Consider the following 26,073-nt stretch of genomic DNA (forward strand, 5'->3'; position numbering starts at 1 on the left):
GCTAACTTCATCAGCTAAGTACAGATAAGAAACAAAAAGACATTTAATTTCTATGAAGTTCATTTTCTGCCGTAATTACTAATAATATAAACCAGGCTCTAAAAATAGATGACCTCAATCAAAAGAATCACAGTTTTAAAAGAAAGCATATAATTAAAAATGATAAGGCTGCATCTTTAATAATCCCATGAATGTCTCGGACTGATTAGGCATGGAAAAAAATTCTAGCTCCTTGAAAACAGTCACACATCTAGGCTTCATTTTCTCTCTACAAGCATTTTACTTGGCAAAATCCGAACCATCCCATGATGTTCAACTCAGCTGTCACATTTTTTAGGACGCTTTCCTTCACTGACCCGCCCACTGCTAAATTAGTCACTTCCACATTTGTGCCTTCATGACGCTCTGCTGACACTGACATTATCCCAGTTAATCTCACTGCAAGTGAGGTCAGGTTTCTCTTGTCTCTTGAACTGTCAGCAAAATGTGGGAAGATTCCATGGTGCTCCCTGCTCCATTGAGCACATGTGAATACGCACACACACAGAAATGCACCAACACTTACACAAACATAGAGCAAGATATGGAACTTACATGTCATTTCCACTATTTTCTATTCCTAATTCTTTCCATTATACTTTTCCTTAATTTATATATATATATATATATATTTTTTTCTTCCTTGTCTAATACAGAAAATATTTAAGGTTTTTAATTTGCTTCTAGGTAAAGTTTTGGCAGAAAAATAAAAAATGTTATTATATGCCATTCTGGTTGTCATTACTGTCAAATAATTCTGTAATATCTGCTTTAATTTCTTCTTTGACCAAAGAGGTTTTTAGAGGATATTTTCATTTATTTGCTTTTTGAGACTAAACTGGTGGGGCTTTGAGAATATACATTTATTATTTGTTTCTGATTTTACTATATTTGGGTCAGAGTATGTGGGTCTGTACTACTTCTATACCTTGAACTCAGTGCTTTGTCTGTAGCCTATTTTGAGAGTCCTTTAGAAATAGGTGACAAACTATTTAAAAGTTTGTAAATTTGACCCAGCGATTCCAAACCTAAGATTTATGCTATGAACGTAACAGTAACAATTCACAAAAATGAATGTACAAGGATACTTATCACAATGCGTTTATTATAACAAAATTGGAAATTGTCTATATGTCTCATAATAGGAGATTAAGTAAAATATGATGCATTCATATTAAGAAACATACATCTAGTCATTAATAATGATAATGTAGATGAATATTTCCTAAGAAGGAAAAAAGTTTACAATCTGTTCCAAAAATACAAGTTGTACAAAAATATAAGGAGAATCCTTTAAAAATATTTATGCATTTCTTTTTTATTATATTTGTGTTTATTTTTTATCTTTCCCATTTTATTTTTTTCAGCTTTATCGAGGTATAATTGACAAAATTGTAGTTAAGTGTACAGCATGCTGATTTGATATACATGGCAAAAGGAGTCCCACAATCAAGTTAATTAACACATCTTACAAATTCACCTTTAAAAAATTTTTTTTTGGTGAGAACACATAAATTCTACTCTCTTAGCAAATTATACAATACAGTGTTATCAACAATAGTGAACATGTCATATGTTAGATTCTCAGACCTTATTCATTTTATAACTGAAAGTTTGTACCCTTTTACCAACCTCGCCTCACCTCCCCCACCCCTCAACCCCTGGCAACAGCCATTCTATTCTCTGTTTCTATGAATTCAGCCTTTTTTTTTTTTAGATTTCTCATATAAGTGATACGGTGCAGTATTTGTCTTTCTCTGTCTGGCATATTTATTTAGCATAATGCCCTCAGGGTTAATCAATGTTGTCGCAAATGGTAAGATTTCCTTTTTTTAAGGCTGAATAATAGTCCACTGCATTACATACCCTGCACTTTTTTATCCATTCATCTGTCTATAGACACTTAGGTTGTTTCCATACCTTGACTATTATGAATAATGCTGCAATGACTATAGGAGTACAGATATTTCTTTGAGATAATGATTTTATTTCCTTTGAATTTTTACTCAAAAGTGGGATAGCTGGATAGTTCTATTATTAATTTCTTGAGGAACCTCCGTACTGTTTTCCATAGTGGCTGCACCACTTTACATTCCCACCAACTGTGAACAAGGGTTCTCCTTCCTCCACATCCTTGACAGCATTTGTAATTGCTTGTCTTTTTGATAATAGCCACCCTAACAAGTGTGAGGTAATATTATATTGTGGTTTTGATATGCATTACCCTGATGATTAGTGATGTTGAGCACTTTTTCATGTACCTGTTGGCCATCTGTAATGCCTTCTTTGGAAAAATGTCTGCTCAGGTCCTTTGTCCATTTTTTAATTGGATCATCTGGTTTTTTGCTATTGAGGTGTATGAGTTCCTTGTATATTTTGGATATTAACCCCTTATTGGATATATGGCTTGCAAATGTTTTCTCCTATTCCATACATTGCCTTTTCATTTTATTTGGTTGGTTTCCTTTACTGTTCAGAAGCTTTTAAGTTTGATGTAGTACCACAGGCTTATTTTTGCTTTTGTTGCCTTTGATTTGATAACAAATCCAAAAAATCATTGCCATGCCCAGTGTCAAAAAGCTTACCCCTATGTTTTCTTCCAGGAGTTTTACAGTTTCACCTTTAAGTCTTTAATCCATTTTTGGTTGACTTTTGTGTATGGTGTAAGATAGTGGTCTAGTTTCATTCTTTTGCATGTGGATATCTACTTTTCCCAAAACCATTTCTTGAAGAGACTATTATCCCTTGTTGTATATTCTTAGTGCATTTGTTAAAATTAACTGACCATTAGTTAATTAACTAATGCACTAGTTTATTTCTGTACTCTCTATTCCATTTATCTATGTGTCTGTTTTTATGCCAACACTATAATGTTTTGATTAATATAGCTTTGTAATACAATTTGAAATCAGGAAATGTGATGCCTCCAGTTTTGTTCTTCTTTCTCAAGGTTGCTTTGGCTATTCAGGGCCTCTTATGGTTCCATACAAATTTTAGAATTGTTCTATTTTTGTGAAAAATGCCTTTGAAATTTTAATAGGGATTGCATTGAGTCTGTAGATCACTTTGGGCAGTATGGATATTTTAACAGTATTAATTCTTTCAATCCATGTACATGAACTATCTTTCCATCTATTTGTGTCTTCTTCAATTTCTTTCATCAGTGTTTTATAGTTTTCAGTGTACAGATCTTTCACTTCCTTGGTTAAATTTATTCTTAAGTATCTCATCTTTTTTGATGCTATTGTGAATGAGATTGTTTTCTGAATTTCTCTTTCTGATAGTTTGTTGTTAGTGTATAGAAATGCAACTGATTTTTGTATATTGATTTTGTATCCTGAAACTTTACTGAACTAACTTATTAGTTCTAACAGTTTTTTGGTGGAGTCTATAGTGTTTTCTATATATAATACCATGTCATCAGCAAACAGAGATAATTTTACTTCTTTTCTGATTTGGATGCTTTTTTTTTTTTCCTTGACTAATTCTTCCTTGTGTTAATTATTTACCTCTTGTCTTTCAGCTTTTGGCTGCCCTTATGTTTTCTATTCAGTGATGGTGGGCCTGTAAGACTGAAAATGACACTTCCCTGATGCTTCTGCAAGCTGGATTCCGGTTAGGCACTGCCTATTGGGAAGCACTGGCAGGAGACTGGAAGGAAGGAGGGGCGGGGGAGTCTCCTGCTGATTTCCAGCCCCTGCATGTCTCTCTCCGGAGGTCTTTAGGCACTCTGATCCCCAGCCCCAGGATGCCCTTTCAGGATCCAAATCACTAGCTGTGAAGTTGTCCTTTTCAAAGGTCCAATACCAATCAAGTGGTACCCTTTCGAGTAGGGTTGCCAGGACTCCTCTATATGACATGTCTTGTGTTTAATGATTGTGCTCTGTATTCTGTACTGACTTTGCCCCAATGCCTTCAATGCCCTCTAGACAGCTTTTCTTTTCCAATAAATTACCAAGTATCAGCAGTTAGAGTATTTTTTTGCTATAGTAATTGAAGCTTAAGTCACTTGAATGCAACATAGCTGAAAATCATACCTCCACAAATATAGTTATGGACAATTCCACATGGTCTGTCCTGCAGGTTTGACTTAGGATAGGCCAAAAAGGAGGTTTGAGAATTAAAGTACTGATTCTTCTTATCATCAAGAAAGAAAAAGATTGTTCTTTGGTCAAAGTCCCAGGTCATGAACAAGAAACCACCACTAATTAGAGATAACCTGTGTTCTGAAAATCAACCAGTCAATGACAGCCTCACTCCAATAACGCACACTACGGAAAGTTAGCAAATCACAGATAGCCCCCAAACTTCTGAAATTGAGCCAGTCGGTGACAGCCGGTACACCTCAGCACACCAGCTCACAATGCAATTGTTGAGCGTGTTTTCTCATTAATGGATGTTCAGTAGACAAAAGAACAAAATAAGCTGGATGTGACCACTGTAGAAACTATTTTACAATGTAAATGAAACAGATTGTAAATTCAAGGACTTATACATGCAAATTCTGCAACACAAAGAAACGTTAGGGAGACCCAAATCACCAGGGAAATATAATTAAAGAAACAGGTAGGTAACTTATGTAGTTATAATTTATTTCAGATAGAGAATGAATAATATTTTAGTATAAATGTGTCCCATGTGATATTTTTCTTTTATTTCAATGTATATGCACATAAGCAATTAGAAATCATTCAAATTTAACTAGGTTTCCTGGTGGCGTTGTTTTTCCTTTGTTTTTTTGTTGTTGTTGAAGGTGGTGATGGTGGTGGTGGTGGTATGTGTGTATGTGTGCTAAATCTGGCGACTTCAAGACTCTGAGTATCTGCTGTGAGTTACCTGCTCTGATATGTTCGTGATAGGGACAGAGTAAAGGGCCAAAGTAGGTAATTAAATAGTTAATCCCACTAGGGGATTGTAAGTAAAAAAAAAAAAAAAAAAAAACCCTGTAAGTTAATGATCACTCAAGAAAGCAGGTTTGGGGCTTCCCTGATGGTGCAGTGGTTGAGAATCTGCCTGCTAATGCAGGGGACACGGGTTCAAGCCCTGGTCTGGGAGGATCCCACATGCCGCGGAGCGACTAAACCTGTGCACCACAACTACTGAGCCTGCGCGTCTGGAGCCTGTGCTCCGCAACAAGAGAGGCCGTGATAGTGAGAGGCCCATGCACTGCGATGAAGAGTGGCCCCCGCTTGCCACAGCTAGAGAAAGCCCTCGCACAGAAACGAAGACCCAACACAGCAAAAATTAATTAATTAATTAATAAACTCCTACCCCCAACATCTTCTTTAAAAAAAAAAGAAAGAAAGAAAGAAAGCAGGTTTGCTTAACTGCAAAACCAAGCAGGCTTGCTTAGCAACAAAACCACGCAACAAAAGCATGAGACATGCCCCCAAACAAAAAAACAATGGTGGCATGAAATCCACATCCTGCCCAGTAAGCTCAGTGAGTTAATAATCCCTAGGACGTGATCTCTGCACACATAAAAATAATAATTTATGGAAAGGAGGCATTTCAAAGTGAAAGACCCTCATTGTCCTACAACCTGAAATAATTTTACCAGAGTGCCCTGACAGTCCCGGCTTAACCATGTAGGGAAAAGAAAACTCCCCCACCTGATGAGGAGGAGCTAAAAATGGAAGTTTAATGTCTACTAAAAAAAAAAAAAAAGTGGTCTTTTCCCCCTCCCCACTTTTCTTTTAATTATGAAACTGTAGCCTACTAAGTTCTTGGGGCACAGCACCCTCTCACCCACCCGCTTGTAAGCCTCACAAGCATCCTAGCCTAATAAATCACTTCTTATCTATCACTTTGCCTCTCACCAAATTCTTTCTGAGCTAAAGCATAAAACACCAGAGCTCCTCAAGGCCCCCCGAAACACCACCTAGCGATTTCATTAGCACCAGCTGTGAGGTGACCCCTCTCAGAGATCTTGACACCAGCTGCACGGGATCCCTCCCTTAGACATCTGATCATTCGATCCTCAGGCACATACTTCCAGCTCCTCTGTTCTATAAGCTCTTTTCCGTTTTGTTTCCAGAGCCCTGGGGTGGTAGCTGCTTCTGGCAGTCCTAATTTCTGGATCCCCTCAGTATTCTTTCCCTGCTCTTTCAGCCTTTCCACATTGTCTAACAATTCTTTGTGTTAAATTTCCTCTTTTGAAATATGGAGCATGAATTCTTTTTCCCCAAAGTAACCTGATACATTCCTCAACTGTGTGTTATTCCATGATAAGGGGGTGGGGTGGAGAGAAGAGTGTCCTCTTCCCACTAACATTTTCCTCTGTGCCTCCTCATTGACTCCCAGGTGCCCAGTTGCTCAGTCAAGGCAGAGGGTACTATGACAGTGTGCAACTTACAAATGGCCCAAGACAGCTGAACAGGCCAGGCTTGTAGAGACCACCAGGTCATCACTGGACAGAGTGGGACAAGAACGCAAGCTTTTTCAGTAGCAGTAGCTTCTATTTGTGTCAAAAGAATTTCCAGTTGGGTATCCCCATCCTTTTGGTGGTTCCATTGGTGTAGTGGATTAGAGCATAGATTCAATGGGCTGCCATGGATAGACACAAAGCCCATATATACCCTCATCAGTCTTTTTAAGTAGGTTGTTTTCCTCTAGATTTTGCCACTTCGTAACTATGTCCACAGGGGATGCCCCATATTGTTATGCCTCTATTAATTCAGTCTTTGGGTGTCCCAATGGTCTGACCAATTGCTAGACCATTAGGGATGTTCTGTGTGTGACAGCCATGGAAATAGCTCAGATCTCCTGCTGCAGGTAGCATCATTAACTGACAACTCCCGTTTGATACCCACAACGTTTCTGCATCAAGGTCACACTTCCTCTGGGGTGCTCCCAGTCCAGGCCTGACCATGATGGGGTGTTAGCGCAGGCCAATCCCGTGGGTCTCTGGACTACTCCAGTGGGCAGCTTTGGCTCAAGGACTCTCCATCGGCCTGGCTGAGACATTCTCAGAGCTGCAGTCCAGTCTGAGATTCTTCCTTCCCAATCCTCTTTCCTCCACCTTCTCTTTTCCCAAGCATCAGAATTGCATCATGGTCTGAGGCTCTTTTTGCCTGTTCTCACTCCCTATTTTTTATCCCTCACAACCTCTACTCACAACCGCAGTGCATCTCTCATGAATCTAATCCTATCCCAGCATTTGTTTCTTGGAGGACCCTAATGGACACACTGCGTAAAGGTTTGTTTCTGTCCATCTTGGGGCAGCGTGCCCTACAGCCAAGAATAGCATCTGAAGTTTACCACATTGTTCAGTATGTCTAGTGCTGAACTCCACAATTTATGGCTGTGGCATTCCATGGGGTTTGCCCATCTCAGAAGCAAGCTATTTCATCAGTGAACCATGCTTTTTTGTCATATGGAAGTCTTGTTGAAGAGGTCCCCAGTGAGCCAACTGCTTACGCTTAACAGTAGGTGGGTCTCTCTGTGTCTAACGGGTGGGCAGCCACCTGTTCCTGAAGTTGGCTGAGGTATCAGGAAACAGGCTTGGGCCTTGACTGGAGGGACCATTTCTATATCACTACAGAACTTTCTGGGTATTCCAGTTCAGATGGTATAGGACTCAATGCAAGTTGAGAATGTCAGGTGGCAGAGTCATTTTCTTTTCACTGACAGTCTCTTTTTCCAGAATGGGCTAGCTTCAGGCTTGGCAACAGAAGGAAGTTCTTGTAGACCTGGCTGACGAGAAAGTAGAGTCCCATTTCCACAGTCTACAACCTGCTTCGAGATTGAACACTGATACCTGTGATTCCATGGGTGGTAAGGAGATAGGAGAGGAGGCCTCCGGCACAGGTTTGCTTTACTGATGACTGGATCACTTTCCAGGCTTCTTGCCACATGTGCCCCCTCCCCACGTGTGGTTGTTTGTCTGGTATATAAAGGCTGTAGTGAAATTCCTAGGTACAGAGAGTCTTGTTTCTAAAATAGGCCAATCAGAGGTTGGGCCTCCAGTCCCATAGCTAGTAGCCACACAGGAAGTACCCAAGAAGGTCCCATGAGTGGCAGAATCATTTCTTCTTCTTCTTTTTTTTTCTTTTAAAGATTTATTGAGGTATAGTTGATATATACCAAAAGTTTCACATATTTACTGTATACATTTTGAAGAGTTTGGACATATACATACCCCTGTGATACCATCACCATAATCAAGGTAATAAACATATCCATCACCTCCAAAAGTTTTTGAACCCATCCATCTTTGGTCAATTTTTCCAACATGGGACATGATGGAATGCATGAAGTACACTCAATGCTTGTGTCATCAATATAGTGGAATGTTTGGCCCCAAGCAGCAGTTCTCACTGTTTTAGCCTGAGTTCAACCCACTGATGATGTACTAGGGAGTTTCTTACAGTACTGCTTGCCTGGGTGGGTGAAGGCAAATGATATCAGTCAGGGTCTTACAACAAAACAGACAAAACTTTCAAAGGGACATTACTGAACAGAATTCAATGAGGAGATCACGTAAGAGGTATGAACAGGATGAGGGAACAAATAAGGGATGGTGAGGTGCCCAGGGATTAGTAAACAGGGGGGAGATGTCTCCAAGCCTGAAAGAGCAATGGGAAGGAATAGTGTTACCATAGTGGGACAAGCCAAAGACTTCAAAGAGGGCACCAAAAAGTTTGGTCTACACAGAGAAATACCCTAATTTCTCTTTTCTCCCCCGCTCCTCAGTTGCCGACCAATGCTTTTCATTGGCTGAACCCCACCAGAAGCCAGATGACAAGAGAACCCAGGTGAAGGAGGTCATAGAGATCAGCCTCCCAGGGCACAGAGATGAGCATAGGTCAGAGACTGAATTTTCCCTTCTTCCTGGAAAGTATCCCGCCACCCCACCAAAAAAAAACACTGGCCCATCCAAGCCCACATACCAAGCATCACTGGTTCAGCCACTCTTATGATGTCTGTCAGGCACTATAGCAACAACAGTGGACAAACTGACCTGCATAAGCCTCAAAAGGACACAGTAAGACTCCAGACACTAGTGGCTTCCCCAGCCCTGTAGGCTATTGAATTGGATGGCGTTATTTGGCTCCCTGACCTGTATAACATCTTGTATGAGAAGACTGCATTTTTCTCTGTCCCTGCGAGGAGCTGTTGTTTCCATGATGCAATCTTGGTAAGCTTTGGGATTACAGGCCATTCTTGGCCACACCTTCAGTATTCACCATATTATAAGCCACCAATAGGGGACACTTTGCGTCCAATAAGCAGGTCCATTCACCATGTGTCCAGAAAATTCATATTAATTATACAGGTTGCAAGAAATCAAGAAGCATGTTCCAGACAAAGCAAAACAACAGACATATGCTCAGCAAATTCAGGAATATTTAAAGTCTTGCCCACGGGAAGAGCAGGAGTCCCAGAACCTCGTTTGTGTGACTGTTGGAACTGTGCGTTTAAATCTTACCTTCATTCTAGGCTTCTCATTAGCCATGGGTTTGTCTGTGTTTTTGTTCCACAGAAACAGCTAAATCCCATCCAGATTTTTGCATCAACCCATCAGGATGGATGCCTTTCTGAGCAACATTGACAGCCCCTAACATCCCTACCACCCTGCAGTTTTATTCTTCTCCCTGCTTTCAGCCATGAAGCATAAGCATAGTCTTGAATTTTCCTGGGCTCTGCAGAGGCAGGCTTCCTTTTGACCAATCACCAGCAGCCTTGCAGCCCGGTTTTCCTTCTGAATGATGCACTTGTCTGCGGGAGCTGGTGTCTGGCAGTTCCATCCTGGTCCTCCCACCGCCTCATCTGCCTCACCACAACTAGGAGAGCTGACACCAAGGCTTGAACGGTCCAATCCCAGGCCTGCTCTACAACCTGCCAGGAACCCCTGAGAATGTATCCTGCCCCTGAGAGGCCCAATTGATCAAGGCCCTTTCCCAAAACACTGAGCATGAGACAAAGTGGAGTCTGACCTTCGTGCAGCTGCTATTCACGGGCCCAGGACGCATGCCACCAAGGCCATGCAGTGTCAACACACAATGTTCGGGGCGGGTCTACAAGCAGAGAAGGAGGAGAATGCACGTGAACTCCCACCCCACCCCACCTCCCGCCCCATCCCAATTCACAGCTTTCATTGTCCCACTGGGAGGCACACTTAGGCTGGGCAGAAGAAGACTGGACACATCCCAGAGGGTGGTCAATAGAGAGGGACCCTAAACTATGGTGTTTTACACATGGGGGGCCCCTGGGCACCATTTACACCATTTAGCAAGCGCCTCTAAAGCTCAGTGTCTACTGTCTGTCCTGCTTGCCAGCAAACTCAGATCTGCTGATGCAGCTACTTGCTAAACCATGAAAACGAGGGAGAAAACAGACTGCAGGGCCATGCGGATTTGTCTCTCCCCGAGCAAACAGGTGTATCTCTCACCTTCTAATGAGTAATTGCATCAAAGCTGGAACAGCACTGTGTCTTGATCCCTTCCAGTCCTGAGCCCAGACCCTCGCATGTGATAAGGTAAGAATGATGTCTGAGGGATTTACCAAAACAGCCAATGGGAACCTTGAAGCTAAGGTGTAATCATGTGTAAGGAGGTAGGCATTGTGCACTAAAAACTGCTTGCCAGTGAAGGCAAGAGAACATGTAAGTATATTTACTTCTCAGGCATTATCTCTATTCCTGAGAGAATAGAGAAATCTTTTTTTTTATGCCACACATGAACTCTTCTTTCAGAACCTTGTGCTTTCTGACCTACCATAGGAATATTAATGGCAAGCAAATTCTGTTTTGGTGAAATCCTTCCATGCCCTTTAGAGACTAGCTTCCAAAACAATTAGCAGACTCTAATTAGCAGACTCTTGGTGGGAGAAACTGTTTCTCCCACCAAGGCACAAAGGCTATGGAGCCCTCACCCTCAACCTTAGCCCAGGGGACCCAAATAGCCAAGTCCCGGCTTCCTCTTCCTACCCCTTTCCAGCCATGATTAGGGGTATGGGGGTTGGTAACAGGAAGCCACAGCCCAGGAAAGGGCTGTCCTGGGTCCTGATCAGCTACATTGCTCCCCCAGCTTCCTCTACCTGCTTCTACCATGTTGCGGACAGAAATGGAGCCTGGGCTGGGACCACTTCCCCAGGGAGGTGTGGGCTGTCACAGCAGGGGCCAGCAACCTGATGTCACTCCCCAAGGATGGCAAGAGCTCTGAGCCCTGCCACATGGGAGAAGCAAGTCCCCTGCCTGAGCACCCCCTCCTGGCCTTATAGGAAAAAAAATAACCATTTGAAAAGACATAAAAACATATATTTTTCCTTTTGCCTTAGGCTCCAGTATGGCTTGCATAGCACTGTGGGATCCCGTTTTTGTTTAAGATTTTGTTCATCATGGGTTTTTGCATTAATTTTTTAAAGTATTGTATTAAAATATTAACATCATCTTGATTACTGGTTTTTTGGTACTCCCTTAAATTTTGTGCCCCAAGTGAGCGCAAATCTTGCCTCACCTTAATCCTGGCCATGACAGATTAACTTCACACTTCTGGTCTTCTCATTAGGTAATAACTGGACCAAGTCCAAAGGGAAGGAAAATGCAATAGGATAGCAGAAGCAAATGCAGTCCACTTGAAACTCCTACCAGTTTTTCGATTTAAAACAAGTAAAGTAGCCCATCTGAGGGAGAAATAGACAAAATGAATTAGAATCAAATGCCTTTATAAGCATTTACCTATATCAACAGGCAAGGTTCCCTTGTAAACAGAAATGACAGCTCTGTCTTCATCCATTCAACCTGAACTTAAACTTTCTACTTGTTGTAGAAAGGCCTTGGGGTTACAAGGATGAAAAAGACTGAGAGTTTACAGCCTGGTGAGAGAGACAAACAGGGAACAACTGACCTGAATCCGGTTCAATTAATGCTCTAAATATGTGCATAAATAGTTCGGAAATACAGAGATGTAAGCAGAGGGTTTTGTTTTGTTTAGTTTTTGGTTTTTGCTGGGTGGCTCTCATTTTACCTGTGGGATTTTAGTTTATGAAGGTGATTGAATGACGACATGGCAAGATCAGTGCCATTGAAAGAAGATTTTTATTACATTTCCCTAGAGAAAGGGGCACACGACACTGTGAAGGTGCCCAGTGGAAGCATCAGGTTTGGGTCAGGAGGCAGAAGCAGGAGCAAGAGGCAAATTTAGGCCAGAGCCTTTATTGGAGTTTGCACTGGGCAGGGCAAGTAAACAGCTTGGGATTGGCTAATTTGAACAATAAATGGTGGGCTTTGGGCTATAGAGGTGTTCTCTCATTGCCTGGTACCTAGCCCTGAGACAATTTAGGCAGGGGAAATAGTGGCTTGGTGTGTGACAGTTAGATAAAGGGGGTGGTTGGCTTGCATTTGAGAGGTGCGTCCATGTAAGTTGTTTGCTATCTTTAGGAACGAGCTAGCCCTGGGGGGAGGGGGGGGCAGTCTCTCCCCAGCCAGCAGGATTTTTAGGATGTCAAAACATCATAAGACACAGAAAATAAAAAATGTAATTAATACAGTGGGGGGGGGAGGAGAGGGGTTATAAAATTAGACAAAACCATAATTATAAAGCATTAATGGCATGGTGAATAGAGGAAATGGAGTGTTTTATTGTTGGGGGTGGGTGAGATGGGAGGGGTAGAATCATTTCCACTTTTCCACATAGTTAGGAGAAAACTTTCTCCAGGATGTGGAAGAGTTTGGAAAACTTAGTGAGGGATGTATACTTAGGCTTGGGAAATTAACATTTATTGAATATCTAGCCAGGCACTTTGCAAAAATCTTTATCAGCATCCATAAACCACTTTAGGGAATGGTTGGTTTTTAGAGTAAACAAGCTCATAGAACTTAGGTATAGTTAACTAGTCCACCATCTCACTTCTAGTAAATAACAGATGTGTGAAGTTCGTGTCTGACCAGACTCCCCACAGCTGCTTACACCATATTGCCTTTGGAAAGAAACGGAAAAGAAGAAATCCGATAAGTGATGTATTCCTTAGCTCACAATCCATGACACGTCTCCCACCCCCATTTTAATACCATCTTGTCTAAGCTGAAGAGTGGCCATCATGTGCCTCAACCAAGCCCAGCCGGGTCTCAACCCATCCCTTCACACCGGAAGTACTTAACCCCCCGAGATTAAATCTTGGCAAAAAAAAAAAAAAATCCATTTAATACACGCTTTGCATTGCCCTAATGGGCTGAAAAATAACCGTGACAACCTAATTGAGAGAGGCTGACCCTTAGATTCAGACCCCATGCACCGTTTACTTGGGAGGGCGTTAAAATTATGCCCTCGACGACCACTTCCCTAGTTTGGAAGAAGAGCCTCTAGTTGATTCCCAACTCTGCCCACTACAGAGCGGACAAGGTTCCTGCTCTGTGCAAGGGACACGCCGGGCGAGGGAAGCTGAAGGGAGAAACGAGGAATTTCTAGGTCGGAAAACGAAGAGAAGCGATGGATTTGGGGGCCAAGGGCAGAGAGAGAACTTACTGTGAGATTTGGGGGCACGCTTCGAGGATACCGGATGTAAAATTTCGCATGAGGGGCTGGAGTGACCCAAGCAGATTTAGTAATAAAGGCTCATAGGGGTCCGGGCTGGGCAAGTTTAGGGATCGGAATGGGAGGAGAGAGACCGGGAGATTTAAGGGTGAGCATGTGGACACCTGGCAGAGCTCGCGCAGCTTGGCTGAAGAGGTACCCGAGACGCAGACGGACGCCACCGCGCTGGCCCTTGACCCGCAGGACGGTGGGCGGAGCCTTCCAGGGAGCCGCCCATCGGCCTCCCCGTGGGCGGGGCTATCCTGTCGGTTACACAACAAACCTGTGCAATCGGCTAGGGAACTGCGAGGGCGGTGGCGGAGGGGGCGGGGCCGGGGCGGGGCCAGGCCTGCACTGGGCCAGGCAAGATGGCGGCCGTGGAGACCGAGTCTGCGCCCCTGACCCTAGAATCGCTGCCCACCGATCCCCTGCTCCTTATCTTATCCTTCTTGGACTACCGGGACCTAATCAAGTAATGGGACGATGCGCACGGCAGGGGTGGGGTCACGGGTGGGGGAGGAGGCGTAAGGCAAGAGGGACGGAGGCCCGGCTCGCCGACAGGACCTGGACTCCCGTGACAGCCAGGAGGTGACGCCAGGGCCGCCCTGATCCTGCAGAGCCACCCGGGGGCAGGGGCGAGACCGGGGCGGAAAGGGCCCCGCCTTGAGGTCTTCCTCCCGTCCCGGGCCCAGGCCTGAGGAGCGACAACAGCTCTTTCTCCCAGGCTGTGGCGAGGCCCAGTTGGAAGCGGGGCCAAGTGCTCCCCGCTGCCGCCGCGCGGACCCCAGCGCCCAGCACCTCCCGGCCCCCGTGGTCTTTGCCCGCTAAGGGCAGCCCTGGCCGCTTTGGAAAAGTCCCCGTCCGGGCCGAGCGCTCTTCTCTGCCTGGGCCAGGAGCCTGTAGAGTCAGGCGCCAAAGTGGGCAGGTGGGACGCCGGAGAGGAGCCAGGCGACCCCCTGACCCCTGGGTGCGACTTACGCAGCGACGTAATATCTGGCAGGGCTCACTTTCGGACTTCTGTGCTAGATAATTGTTTCGCTTTCAGCGTTCCTTCTCACGGTTGCATGTTGGATTTTGTGTTTTGGTACTGACTTCCGATGGTGCGGTACAGGTGACCATTTTTCCTCCTGTATGCTTTGGGTTTCCCAAGTTACCGGCATCTGTTCCAAAAATAAACACCGGTTGCTGGTAGGGGTGGTTAAATGCCCAGTTACTTCAGCGCTTGGGACCGTCTGGGATGGTGGAAGAAATGGCGCTGTTTACACCCTTGACAGCTGGTGGCATGGGTCTTTCTTGTGCCACCACATATATTTGCAAAGGAGGCAGACTCGCCCTCTTAAGGATAGGTAGGCGAGATTCGTTTTGTTTTGTTTTGTTTTTTGGATTAACCATTGGATTTTAGTCATTTGCTGATTGTACCCTGTGTTGTCAGGGATCCTTTTAGAAATACAGCCTTCTTGAAGTTACTGGTAGCTGTTGGTTGGTTTAGCTAAGTGGTGACAGAGGGATAATTCCAGTTTCTGGCTGCTATCTATATTAGTACCTGTAACACTTTTATTTTTCTAGAAAACAAATTTTTCTCTACTCAGGCTTGTAATAAAGTTTATCTTTTTCTTTCGAAAAGGCTGTTACAGTTCCAAACTATTTTCATCTGAAATATTCTGTTGCTATAGCCTTTTAGAAATCTAACACATACACACACGCTTTTTGATCTGTGGGCCACATTGCTCCCAGAGTGATTTTTCTAAGACAGATCTGGCTGTCATCCTCCTTAAAAACCTATAATGCCCCTTGTTATTTACAGATTATAACCTAAACTTCTGGGAGCATTTAAGGCCCTTATTATTTGGCATAGTCTACTCTGGCCAAATAGACCTCTGCCAGCACACTTGTGTTTCTTTGTTCTGTGGCTTAAACTCCTGACCCTGCCTGGAATGCCATGCCCCCTTCTTCTGAACCTGGCAAGATGGAATTCCTTTAAGGACCCCCTCTCCCGAGTCCAGTCTCTACCTTTCTCCTTCCTCTGCAGAAGGAGAGGTATTTACCATACCAGATAGATTATGCATTTCTTAAATGTAACGACTGTCTTGTTTATCTTTGCAGAGTCACCATTTATTCAACAGATTTGCTTTTTTTGGGCGCCTGCTGTGTGCCAGCCTATTAAATGTCGGGGAAACAATAGTGAACAAGACAGACAAGGCCCCTCTCGTAAGCTTACAGTCTAGCGGGCAAGATGGAAAACAAATAAGTGCGTAATTACAAGAGCTGCTGTGTGCTATGAAGGAAGTGAACCAGTTGGTCTGTTAAGGAATTGATTCAAATTGGAAGGAGCTGCTGTATATGACGGATAACATAGAGCAGTCCTGGCAGAAGGAACGGTGTTTTCAGAAGCTGATTGGACAATAGCATAGCCTGTTGGAGGAGCTAGAAGACTGGTGTTGCAGGAATTAGGGAATGATTCACAGGCAGAGAGGCTTGGGAAGAGACTAGTGAGATCATGCAGGACCTTGTAAAACAAGGTGAGGAGATCGGATTTTATTTTAAATGATTTTGGTAGTAATCAACATTTTAAACAGAAGTGATCCCTCCATAAATGTTTGTGGAAGTGAACTGAGTTGAATACTGTATTAGGGTTCTTGAGAGAAGCAGAACCAATAGAGAGAGAGAGAGAGAGAGAGAGAGAGAGAGAGAGAGAGAGTGTGTGTGTGTGTGTGTGTGTGTGTGTGTGTGTGTGGTTTTTTATAAGGTATTTGCTCATGAATTATAGAGGCTGAGAAGTCCTACAGTCTGCCAAATGCAAGCTGGAGACCCAAGAAAGCTGGTGGTATAGTTTAAAGGGCTGAGAGCTGGAGAGCTGATGAAGTAGATCCCAGTCTGGGTCTGAAGGCCTGAGAACCAGGAGTGCCAAGGACAAGAGAAGATCAGTGTCTCAACTTAGCGGTCAGGCAGAGAGCAGACTCAACCTTCCTCTGCCTTTTTGTTCTATTCAGGCCCTCGATGATTGGAAGGTGCCAACCCACATTGGGGAGGGCCATCTGGCTAACTTAGTCCACCAATTCAAATGCTAATCTTTTCTGGCAACATCTCACAGACACATCAAGAAATAATGTTTAGGGGCTTTACTGGTGGCGCAGTGGTTAAGAATCCGCCTGCCAATGCAGGGGACACAGGTTTGATCCCTGGTCCCGGAAGATCGCACATGCCACGGAGCAACTAAGCCTGTGCGCCACAACTACTGAGCCTGCGCTCTAGAGCCCACGAGCCACAAGTACTGAAGCCCACGCGCCTAGAGCCCATGCTCCGCAACAAGAGAAGCCACCGCAATGAGAAGCCCGCGCACCACAACGAAGGGTAGCCCCCGCTCCCTACAACTAGAGAAAGCCCGCACACAGCAACAAAGACACAACGCAGCTAATAAATAAATATGTTTTAAAAAAATAATGTTTAACCAGCTCTCTGGGCATCCCTTAGCCCAGGAATGTTGACACAAATGCCATAGAATTTTATCCACAGAAAAGTTTCCAGTGTACTGCAACTTCTTTCCTGTAGTTTATAGCCCAAATTTGTCAGGTGTCCTGCCGATTGCTAAGCTCTGAAGGTTATGGTACATATTTGCTGAACTGGATTGGGTTGGATTGAATTAGTCCATTGGGATCATTATGTAATATAAACTGCATAGTTTGAATCTCACTGTGTATCAGAATTACATGTGGCACTTTTTAAACATACACATGCCTGAGGTACAGATCTCACCCCATGCCAACTGAGTCAGAAGCTCTAGGATAGTAGTTTTCATCCTTGCCTTGCATCAGAAATCACCTTTGGTGCATATTCCAGAGATTCTTTTATGTTAGCTCTTGGGACAGTGATGGACTCTGAATTCACAAAACTGGAAGGATTCCTATGTTTGCAAATGTTAGTTTGGGCATCTCCTGAGCTTGGCAGAAAAGGATGAGAATTATGTTTGTATAAAATCTGAAAAATGAACAAAGGCTAATCTGTTTACCATCAGTTGTTTTTTAACATGCCCCACTTATGGCCTTGACAAATCCCATGTGATTTAAGATTCCCTTAATTGATTAGCTATTGCCCAAGTGAAATCTTTTATACCTACTTTCTATAACTTGTGATTTCTCTTCTGAAAGGATAGAAATGCATTTTTTTAAATCTTAAGTTCATTCTTTTTGAAAATTAATTATGTAGGGTAGGATTTACAGGATTCAAGCACTATTGTATTAGAAATCTCTGTATAAAAAAGAAAATTATTTGTTTCTAACATTCCAAATTTTTGAGCAGCTGATAGTAACTTGAATAGCTATGGATATTGAAACAGAATTGTTGAGAATCTGACACCTTTTATAGGTGGGCTTTCCAATAGTTGCTATAGTGAAAAAGTAATATGGCTGTAATATTTCTTTCTGTTAAGAAAAAATTAGAACAAACAAAAGCCCTGTGTATTTAATATCAAATGTCTCACAGATCTTAAAAAGAAAAAGCACTTTGTTTACACCTGAATAACGTTTCTATATGTAGAAATGATTACTGCCCCAATAATAAATATAGGAAAGCTCTTTGATTTGAAATTAACTCCAATGGTTTATATGTTTTATAGACTTTCGTATGAAAATTACAATTGTAGACATTTTGTGGTTTGTGAACTCAAATAGTTAAGATTTCACTACTCACAAGGTAATTATACTAGCTAACATGTTAAACAGGTTTTAGAAAAGATTGTTTTGCAGTTATAAAGGTAGATAGTGGCAGAAAAGCAAAAGGAATAAAACCTAACATTGAATATTTTCATCTTTACTTTTAAATTGTTTTCTTGTTTTCTTTTATACTAACTGTGAATCTGGTTACTGCCAGTTGTTGCTATGTCAGTCGAAGACTTAGCCAGCTATCAAGTCACGATCCGCTGTGGAGAAGACATTGCAAAAAATACTGGCTGATATCTGAGTGAGTATTTGGGAAATGTATTCTTGAAATTTGGCCCTTGGCTTCCATTAATGCTAGTCTATCCTGATTCTCCTCTCTAACCCTTGTCTCTTTAACCCCTTTGGTGGCCTTTCTTGTGCCTGCCAGTAAATGCAGGTGTTCTCCAAGCTGCTACCCTTGGCTCACTACTCTTCTCTGTCTGTGAAGTCTCCTGCATGCACTGTTGCACTTTGTAGAGACTACTTGTATGCTTCTAACTCCCAAACCTGAGTGTCCACCCCTAACATTCCCACTGAGCTCCAGATTTCTTTGCACAACTGTCTGCTGGATCTTTCTGTTGGATGACCCACAGGGTTCACTGAATTCAGTAAATTTTAATAAATTTGATAGAATACAAGGGTAGATGACAGAAGGTGGGAGTTGGGAAAGATGAAAGAGGGTAGGATTGCTAGTATCTTTTTCTTAGGTTGAGGGGAGTCAGGTAGTGACTGAAGTTGGTGAAGCAAGAAATAGAGGTTTAAATATACTATTTAAAGCTGCAAGCTACTCAATAGAATGAAAAATTAGTAACAGAGCCTCCAAACATTGGGAGGAGGAAGAATGAGGAAGAGGGAATTTTAAGTATTGCTTGCTATATCCTGGTCTTTTACTTTGGGGTATCAGTAGATAGATATAAATTGGTAAACCAAGAACTAGAGGCATAAACATTTAGAATTATAGAGATAACTTCCAGAAATAACTAAAGATTTCTTTGAGAGGTTGGACTTAGAACAGGAGACTGCCTAGTTTTTCATCTTAAGTTCTTCAGTACTTTTTGGTTTTAATAATATATATGTATATTACTTAGATTAATAAAAAGACACTTCCCTTCCACCACTGCCCCCACCCCGAAAAACGCAGGCACATGTATACAACACCCTGAATTGTTCTTTTCCCCATCCCTAAACCTGATCCTCCTGCATTCATATCTTCATAGCAGTACCATCCATCCCGCCCTCCAAGCCAGAAACAGGAATCATTCTAGATCTCTTTTCTCCTTCTGTCTCTACATTCATTCAATTACCAAGCTTTTCTGATTTTAGCCCCTGTATATTTCTTGAATCTTTCTTCTCATTTCATCTAGCCACCACAGTTTTAGCTCAGTTCATCATCTCTTACCAAGACTGCTGCAAAACCCTTCCAGTCCATCTCTGTGGCTCTAGTGTACACCCTTCCCAAACCACAACCACAATTCTGCTCTTTTAACTCTCCTGTTAAAACTCTTCAGTGGCTCTCCATTCCCTACAGGATAAGGTCAACCTCATTAGTATGTTACCTTAAGGCCCTTTCTGGCTGCCTTATCTTGTACCACTTCTGACTCTTAAATTTATACTTCCTTCTTTCTCCCTGATTAGATTATACATTTTTGAAGGCAAAAAATGTGCCTTACTTTTAATATCCTCAGTAGCTAAGTAGACAGTAAATGTTTGTGGAATTGTACCAAATAGGAATGTTGAATCGTGTGATTCCTTTGATATGCTATATGATTCTCTAGCTAATCCAATGTAGATAAGTTAGATTAATATTATTGTATCATTAGATTCTAAATATTCTCTAAAATAGAAAAATTAAATATATGTTTAAAAATTGTGTAACTGGCATGTTTTTAGGAGTAAGTTGAAATTCATATCCCATATACTATTCACATTATATCTTATCAAGGATTAGAAATTTAGAAAAAAAATAAGTAGAAAGTAAGAAAATAAGTGACTCATAATCCCACCATGCCAGCAGTAACTTGTTAAATTTTTTGATGTATGTGTCACTTTTTGTTATCTAGTCTTCACTTGTAGCTACAATAAATGAAAATGAAGACAAAAATAACCACAAATTCCCAATAAAGTATATTGGTATAAGTGTCTAAAATATATGCTAATTTCATTTCAAAAGATTTTTAATTTTATTTTTTAAATCTATTTAGGGAAGAGAAAACACAGAAGAACCAGTGTTGGAAATCCCTCTTCATTGATACTTACTCTGATGTAGGAAGATATATTGACCATTATGCTGCTATTAAAAAGGCCTGGGATGATCTCAAGAAATATTTGGAACCCAGATGTCCTCGTATGGTTTTATCTCTGAAAGGTATTGGGAATGCAGGGTCTCCCTTCCCCATTTTAGTTTCATAGTATAAACAGGTTAAATAACTTTGGGTTTCTATCATCTGTGCTAATCCAACATTATCTGTAATTCACCATTCGCATTTGGTCAAGCACATAGAAAGCCTAATTTGCTAAAAGGACCCTGGTTCTAGTGCTTGCCCTATTTTTGCCTACCTCAGCATCCACATGATTATTAGCAGTGAAAGCTTCTTTTTATCCTTACATTTGTTTTACATAAAGAAACTAGTAATGTTATTGTTGCTTGAGGATAACTTGTAATTTCTTTTAAAAGACTTCTTTTTTTATTTGAAAAATTGCCTGCTGTATCAACCCTCTTCCCTCTTTTTAGTACAAGTAAATGTTTATTTGACAATCTAATATTTGAAAGACCAAATATTACAGACTGGGTCTTTAAGCATGTAGGAGCAGCCTAATAGAGTAGGGAAAACTTTCATCCCTATTTTGACATTTACAGAATAATGAAAACTAAGATTTGAACTGAAGTCTATTTGACCCCAGAATCTATGCTGTCTCTACTATACTATTATTGTCCAATTTTGGCAAGAAATTATTAACAAGCTATTTCTCATTACTTTGATTTTTAAATTTATGCCCAAGAAATACATAAATGGATTGCAGATATATTGCTACTTACCTGCTTTAGCCTCCAAGTTTTTTTCAAGTTTCTCCACTAAAAGGAATTTTATATGTGTTTTGGTTTTGCTAAGCTGAAATTGGGATCAGTTCTTCTCAAATGTGTACCTTTTGAACTAAGGACTCTTTTGACATGGCATTCCTTTTACATTTCATATTTCTGCTGTACGTTTCCATGCAAATATGAATTTCATACAAATCATGATTGAATGACCAGGTACTTAAAACTGAATTGCTAGGAGGTAGAAGAAAGAATGATTTGGCAGAGAGAGTACAGCTTTGAAAGAAAGTACCCCTGATTAATATTTTTAATAGGTTTTTTCCTTGGAAGAAAAGAAAAATATTATCCACTTGGTGTATGGGGTAAATAATTTCAAGAGGAAAATAATTCAGAAAATAGGTATTTGGTAATGATAAGTAAAATATGTAAGGGTTTGCAATAGCTGTTATTTATTAAACACAAAGCTAGGTACTAAGCCAAGTACTGTATATTATTCCGTTTAAGTTGCCAAAATCCTATGAGGTAGGTCATTACTAGTCTTATTTTATAGGTGAGCTACCTGAGGCATAAAAGGCTAAGTAAGTTGTTTGCTATCACAAAGGAGAGCAGAGCCAGGATTTGAATATAGGGCTGACTCCAGAGATGTGGTCTTACCAGCTGTTGAAGGGAGAGAAGACCTATCCTATTTTGTTTAGAATGTATTATGAGTCTTAGAGAGCTAGTCTAATATTAGAATATTTGGAATATGGGAATATAGACATGGTTCTCCTTTGAGACACAGAGCTACCAGGAAAGGAAGAAACTAAGGATACATAGCAGCTTCTTCCTTTTTCCTTTTTCTTTATATTTTTTATTTTTTAATTTTTTGAGGGGACACTCAATTGGTATTCCCAGGCTCCCTGCTCACTGTTTTGTACTTAATGGTTGAAGGTGAGGTTGTCAGAGAATTCCTTGTCAGCCCCTGTTTTACTCCCAGGTGCCAGTTCTCTGGGGTCTTTGCCATAAATTGGAATAGAACAAAGGCTCTGATATCTAGAAAGCTGGGGATTCTATTAATGTAGACCTATGAGTTTTAGGGCTGAATCAGGAAACTAGCTGCTCATCTCAGGGGCCATAGTCCCTGACTCAGTTTCAAGGGTGTAGAGATCACAGATAGGAAGGAAACTTGGAAAGCAAATAGGCACTGGGTTTGGGAAAATTTTTATTAAGTATCTTGAAATTATAGTATATTGATGTACATTCTACCAATCTATCTCATGGTATATATCTCATATCTTTAAATTTCATATTAACCTTAAGTATTGGCTTAAAATTTTAAAGTCAGAAGGGACTTTTAGAGATCATTTAGACCAGGGATTAGCAAACTTTTTCTTTAAATGACCAGATAGTAAATATTTTAGGCTTTGAGGGACAGATGGCCTCTGTCACAACTATTTAACTCTGCTATTGTGGGAAAGCAGCCATAGACAATATAACAACAAATGGGTGTGGCAGTGTTCCAAGAAAACTTTATTTATGGAAATAGGCCGCAGGCCAGGATTTGGCCTGCAGGCTGTAGTTTGTGGATCCCTGATTTATACCAGCCCTTTCATTTTACAGGTGAAGGAACAGGCTCAGAGAGTTTAGGTGACTTATTCAGGGTCCTGTAGCTAGTGAGTAACAGAGATAGAACTCTAATCTAGGTTTCTTGGCTCCTAGTAATCTTTTCACTGCTTCCTCATACAAATAGTCTGGGGGCAAGGGAAGTACATAAACACTTATTGTATGCCAGGAAAGCACTTTATTAAGCACATGAAGCTTATTTAATCCTCACTGTAATTCTCCTGGGTAGGCGGTATTATCTTCTGTCTTGCAGATGAGGAAACTGGATTAAAGAGATGAAATAATTTGCCAGAGATCACAGTCAGTCTAGTCATCCCTTGGTATCCACCGGGCATTGGTTTCAGGACCTGCTGAGGATATTGAAATATGCAGATGCTCAAGTCCCATAGTTGACCCTTTGTATCCTTGAGTTCCACATCTGGATACAGAAAGCCAGCTGTAATTGGTAGAGCTGAGATTTGACCCTGGTCTGCCTGGCTCCCAAACTCTATTATAGTAGGATGCCCCTCTAAATGTATTTCCTTATATTTGTCTTTTGCCATGTTTGCTTGTTGTTATTTTACTTTTTTTCTGCCTTGCTCTCTCTTTTCAAGAAATTCTTGGTTTCTTAATGTTACATGTTAGATGTCCAACGTGTAGCACTAACTGTATAAATATTAGTGTTTTTTTTCTCATTCACCTTCTGGTTCAGGCAGCTATTCAGCTTGTTTTCTTTTGTATTGAACTTTTTAAAAAATAAACTTTTCATTTTGTACTAATTTTAGATTACAAGACAGTTGCAAAGATAGTACAGAGAATTTCTGTACACCCCTCACACAGTTTCAGTTTCCCCTAACATACCAACCCATGGGACATTTGTCAAACTAAAGTCTTCACTGGCACCTTACTACTAACTAAATTCTAGACTTTATTCAGAATTCACCAGATTTTCTATCAGTGGAATCCTTTTTCAATTCCTGCATCCAATCCAGAATACTACATTGCATTTAGTTGTCATGTCTCCTTAGTGTCCTCTGGTCTGTGGACACTTCCCAGTCTTTCTTTGTCTTTCACACCGTTGACAGTTTGAAGGAGTACTGGTCAGGTATTTTGCAGAATGTCCCTCAAACTGACTTTGTCTAAAGTATTACTCACGATTAGACTGGAGTAATGTGTTTTCAGGTTACCAGCGAGGTGAGGTGTGTCATCACATAGCTGGGGGTATGTAATATCCACAGCCTATCATTAGTGATGTTAACCAACCTATAGAAATGTGCACAGATCATAAGTGTACAACTCAGTGAATTGTCACAAGGTGAACATGCCCATTGTAACACCCGTCAGGTCAAGAAGTAGAATAATTATGTGTACCTAGAACCCTCTGTCTTTCTCAGGGGTAACCACTATCCTGATTGCTAATGCCACTGAGTAGTTTTCTCTCTTTTTGAACTTTATATAATTGGCATGATTAAGTATGTTTTTTGTGTGAATTATTTCTGTTTCATTTGTGAGATTCAGCAGTGTTGTGTGTAACAGTATTTTGTTCATTTTTGTTACAGTATAAATACTCCGTTATATGATTAGACCACAATTTATACATTCATTCTACTGTTGTTGGATATTTGGGTTGTTTCTAGTCTTTGACTATTACAAATAATGCTGTAAATCATTTTTGATGTACATATGAGCATATTTCTATCAGGTAAATATCTAGGGTTGCGTTTTCTGGGTTGTATAGTGTGCTTGTATTAAACTTCAGAAGATACTGTTAATTTTCCAAAGTGGTTTTACCACTTAACATTCCTACTAGCACTTTAATAATGTTGTCATTCTTTTTATTTTAGCCCTTCTAGTGGGTGTGTAGTGGTGATTTTAATTTGCATTTCTTTAAAGATGTAGAATGATAGTTTTATTTCTAGCTTTCCAATCCCTATATGTCATTGCTTTATTTTTCTTGCTTTATTGAACTGGCTAGAGCCTTCAGTGCAGTGTTGGATAGAAATGATAATAGTGAGTATCCTTATCTTTCTGACTGCAGAGGGAAAGCTTTCAACATTTCTCCTTTAAAGCTGATGTTTGCTGTAGATTTTTAGTAGACACTCTTTAGCATGTTGAAGAAAGTCCCTTCTGATCCTAGTTTGGGAAAAGGGTTTTTTGTTTTTGTGCTTTAAACAGATAATTGAGTTTTATCAAATGCCTTTCCAGCCTTGTCATTATCATATGATTTTTCTACTTCATTTTGTTAATGCTCTGAATTACATTGATTGATTTTTCTGAATGTTAAACCAATTTTGCATTCTTGGAATAAACCTACTTTGCTTGGAATGTATTATCTTTTTTATGTATTGTTGGATTTGATTTGCTAGTATTTGGGGTTTTTACATCTATGCTCATGAGAGAGTTTGGCCTGTAATTTTCCTTTCTTGCAATGTTCTTGTCAGGTTTTGGTATCAAGATGATGCTGGCCTTGTAAACAAGTCGGGAAGTGTTGCCTCTTTTTCTGTTCCCTGGAAGAGTTTATGTAAGCTTGGTCTTATTTCTTGTTTAAATGATTAGTAGAATATACCAGTGAAGGCATTCAGTCCTGGAGTTTTCATTGTGGGAAGGTTTTAAATTAAGGATTCAATTTCTTTATCAGATTTAGGACTACTCAAATTTTCTACTTAGTCTTATGTCAGTTTTGATAAGTTGTGTTTTTCTAGGAAATTGTCTACTTCATCTACATTTTCTAATTTATTGCCATAAAATTTTTCATAATTATCCTCTTCGTAATGCTTGTTAGATCTCTAGTGATTTCACCTTTCCATTTCTTATATTATTTGTGCTTTCTCTCTGTTGTTCTGGATCAGTTTTGCTAGGTAAGGGCTAATCAGTTTTATTAGTCTTTTCAGAGAACTGACTTTTGCCTTTGTCAATCCTCTCTATGTTAATATCTTATTTCTTATTTCATTAATTTCTCTGATTACTTCTCTTTAAGTTTACTGTCACTTTTCTCCTGACTTGAGATGATTACTTAGATCATAGATTTTTCAGCCTTCCTTGTTTTCTTCAAATGCATTTAGGGGTATAAATTTCCCTTTAAACATAGCTTTAACTTCATCCCACAAGTTTTAATATGCTGTATTTTCATTAACATGCAGTTCAGAATATTTTGTGATTTCTTCTTTGACCCATGGATTATATAGAAATGTATTGCTTGATTTCTAAA

The 26,073-nt window shown here is 40.8% G+C and overlaps 1 protein-coding gene and 2 long non-coding RNA genes across 8 annotated transcripts in view; 2 read left to right on the forward strand and 1 right to left on the reverse strand.

Moving 5' to 3' along the window:
* The window catches only part of LOC113624851 (uncharacterized), a 29,665-nt gene extending 25,662 nt beyond the window's left edge, over nt 1-4,003 (forward strand). For all 3 annotated transcript variants that reach the window (XR_003434488.1, XR_003434489.1, XR_003434490.1), the window contains exon 3: nt 3,563-4,003. This is a non-coding gene — a long non-coding RNA (uncharacterized LOC113624851). The remainder of the gene's footprint in view (nt 1-3,562) is intronic.
* A 1,387-nt stretch (nt 4,004-5,390) lies between these two features.
* LOC113624852 (uncharacterized) lies at nt 5,391-13,738 on the reverse strand. The gene is made up of 4 exons (XR_003434491.1): nt 13,506-13,738; nt 11,499-11,664; nt 9,978-10,058; nt 5,391-8,606 (listed from the first exon to the last, which is right to left on the reverse strand). It is a non-coding gene; the product is annotated as an uncharacterized LOC113624852 (long non-coding RNA).
* Nucleotides 13,739-13,899: 161 nt separating this feature from the next.
* Nucleotides 13,900-26,073, forward strand: part of FBXO3 (F-box protein 3) — a 32,299-nt gene continuing 20,125 nt past the window's right edge. For 3 of the 4 annotated variants that reach the window (XM_027115062.1, XM_027115064.1, XM_027115063.1), the window contains exons 1-3: nt 13,900-14,025; nt 18,420-18,509; nt 20,449-20,612. In XM_027115062.1, coding sequence (XP_026970863.1) covers nt 13,922-14,025; nt 18,420-18,509; nt 20,449-20,612 — 358 coding nt within the window. In that variant the 5' untranslated portion in view covers nt 13,900-13,921. Of the gene's footprint in view, nt 14,026-15,786; nt 16,073-18,419; nt 18,510-20,448; nt 20,613-26,073 lie in introns of those variants that run through there. The other variant, XM_027115065.1, reaches the window with a different exon arrangement.

The sequence above is a fragment of the Aethalodelphis obliquidens genome, unplaced genomic scaffold (genome assembly GCF_003676395.1).
Source record: "Aethalodelphis obliquidens isolate GAN/ISIS:26980383/991018 unplaced genomic scaffold, ASM367639v1 scaffold14, whole genome shotgun sequence".
Classification (NCBI taxonomy): domain Eukaryota; kingdom Metazoa; phylum Chordata; class Mammalia; order Artiodactyla; family Delphinidae; genus Aethalodelphis; species Aethalodelphis obliquidens.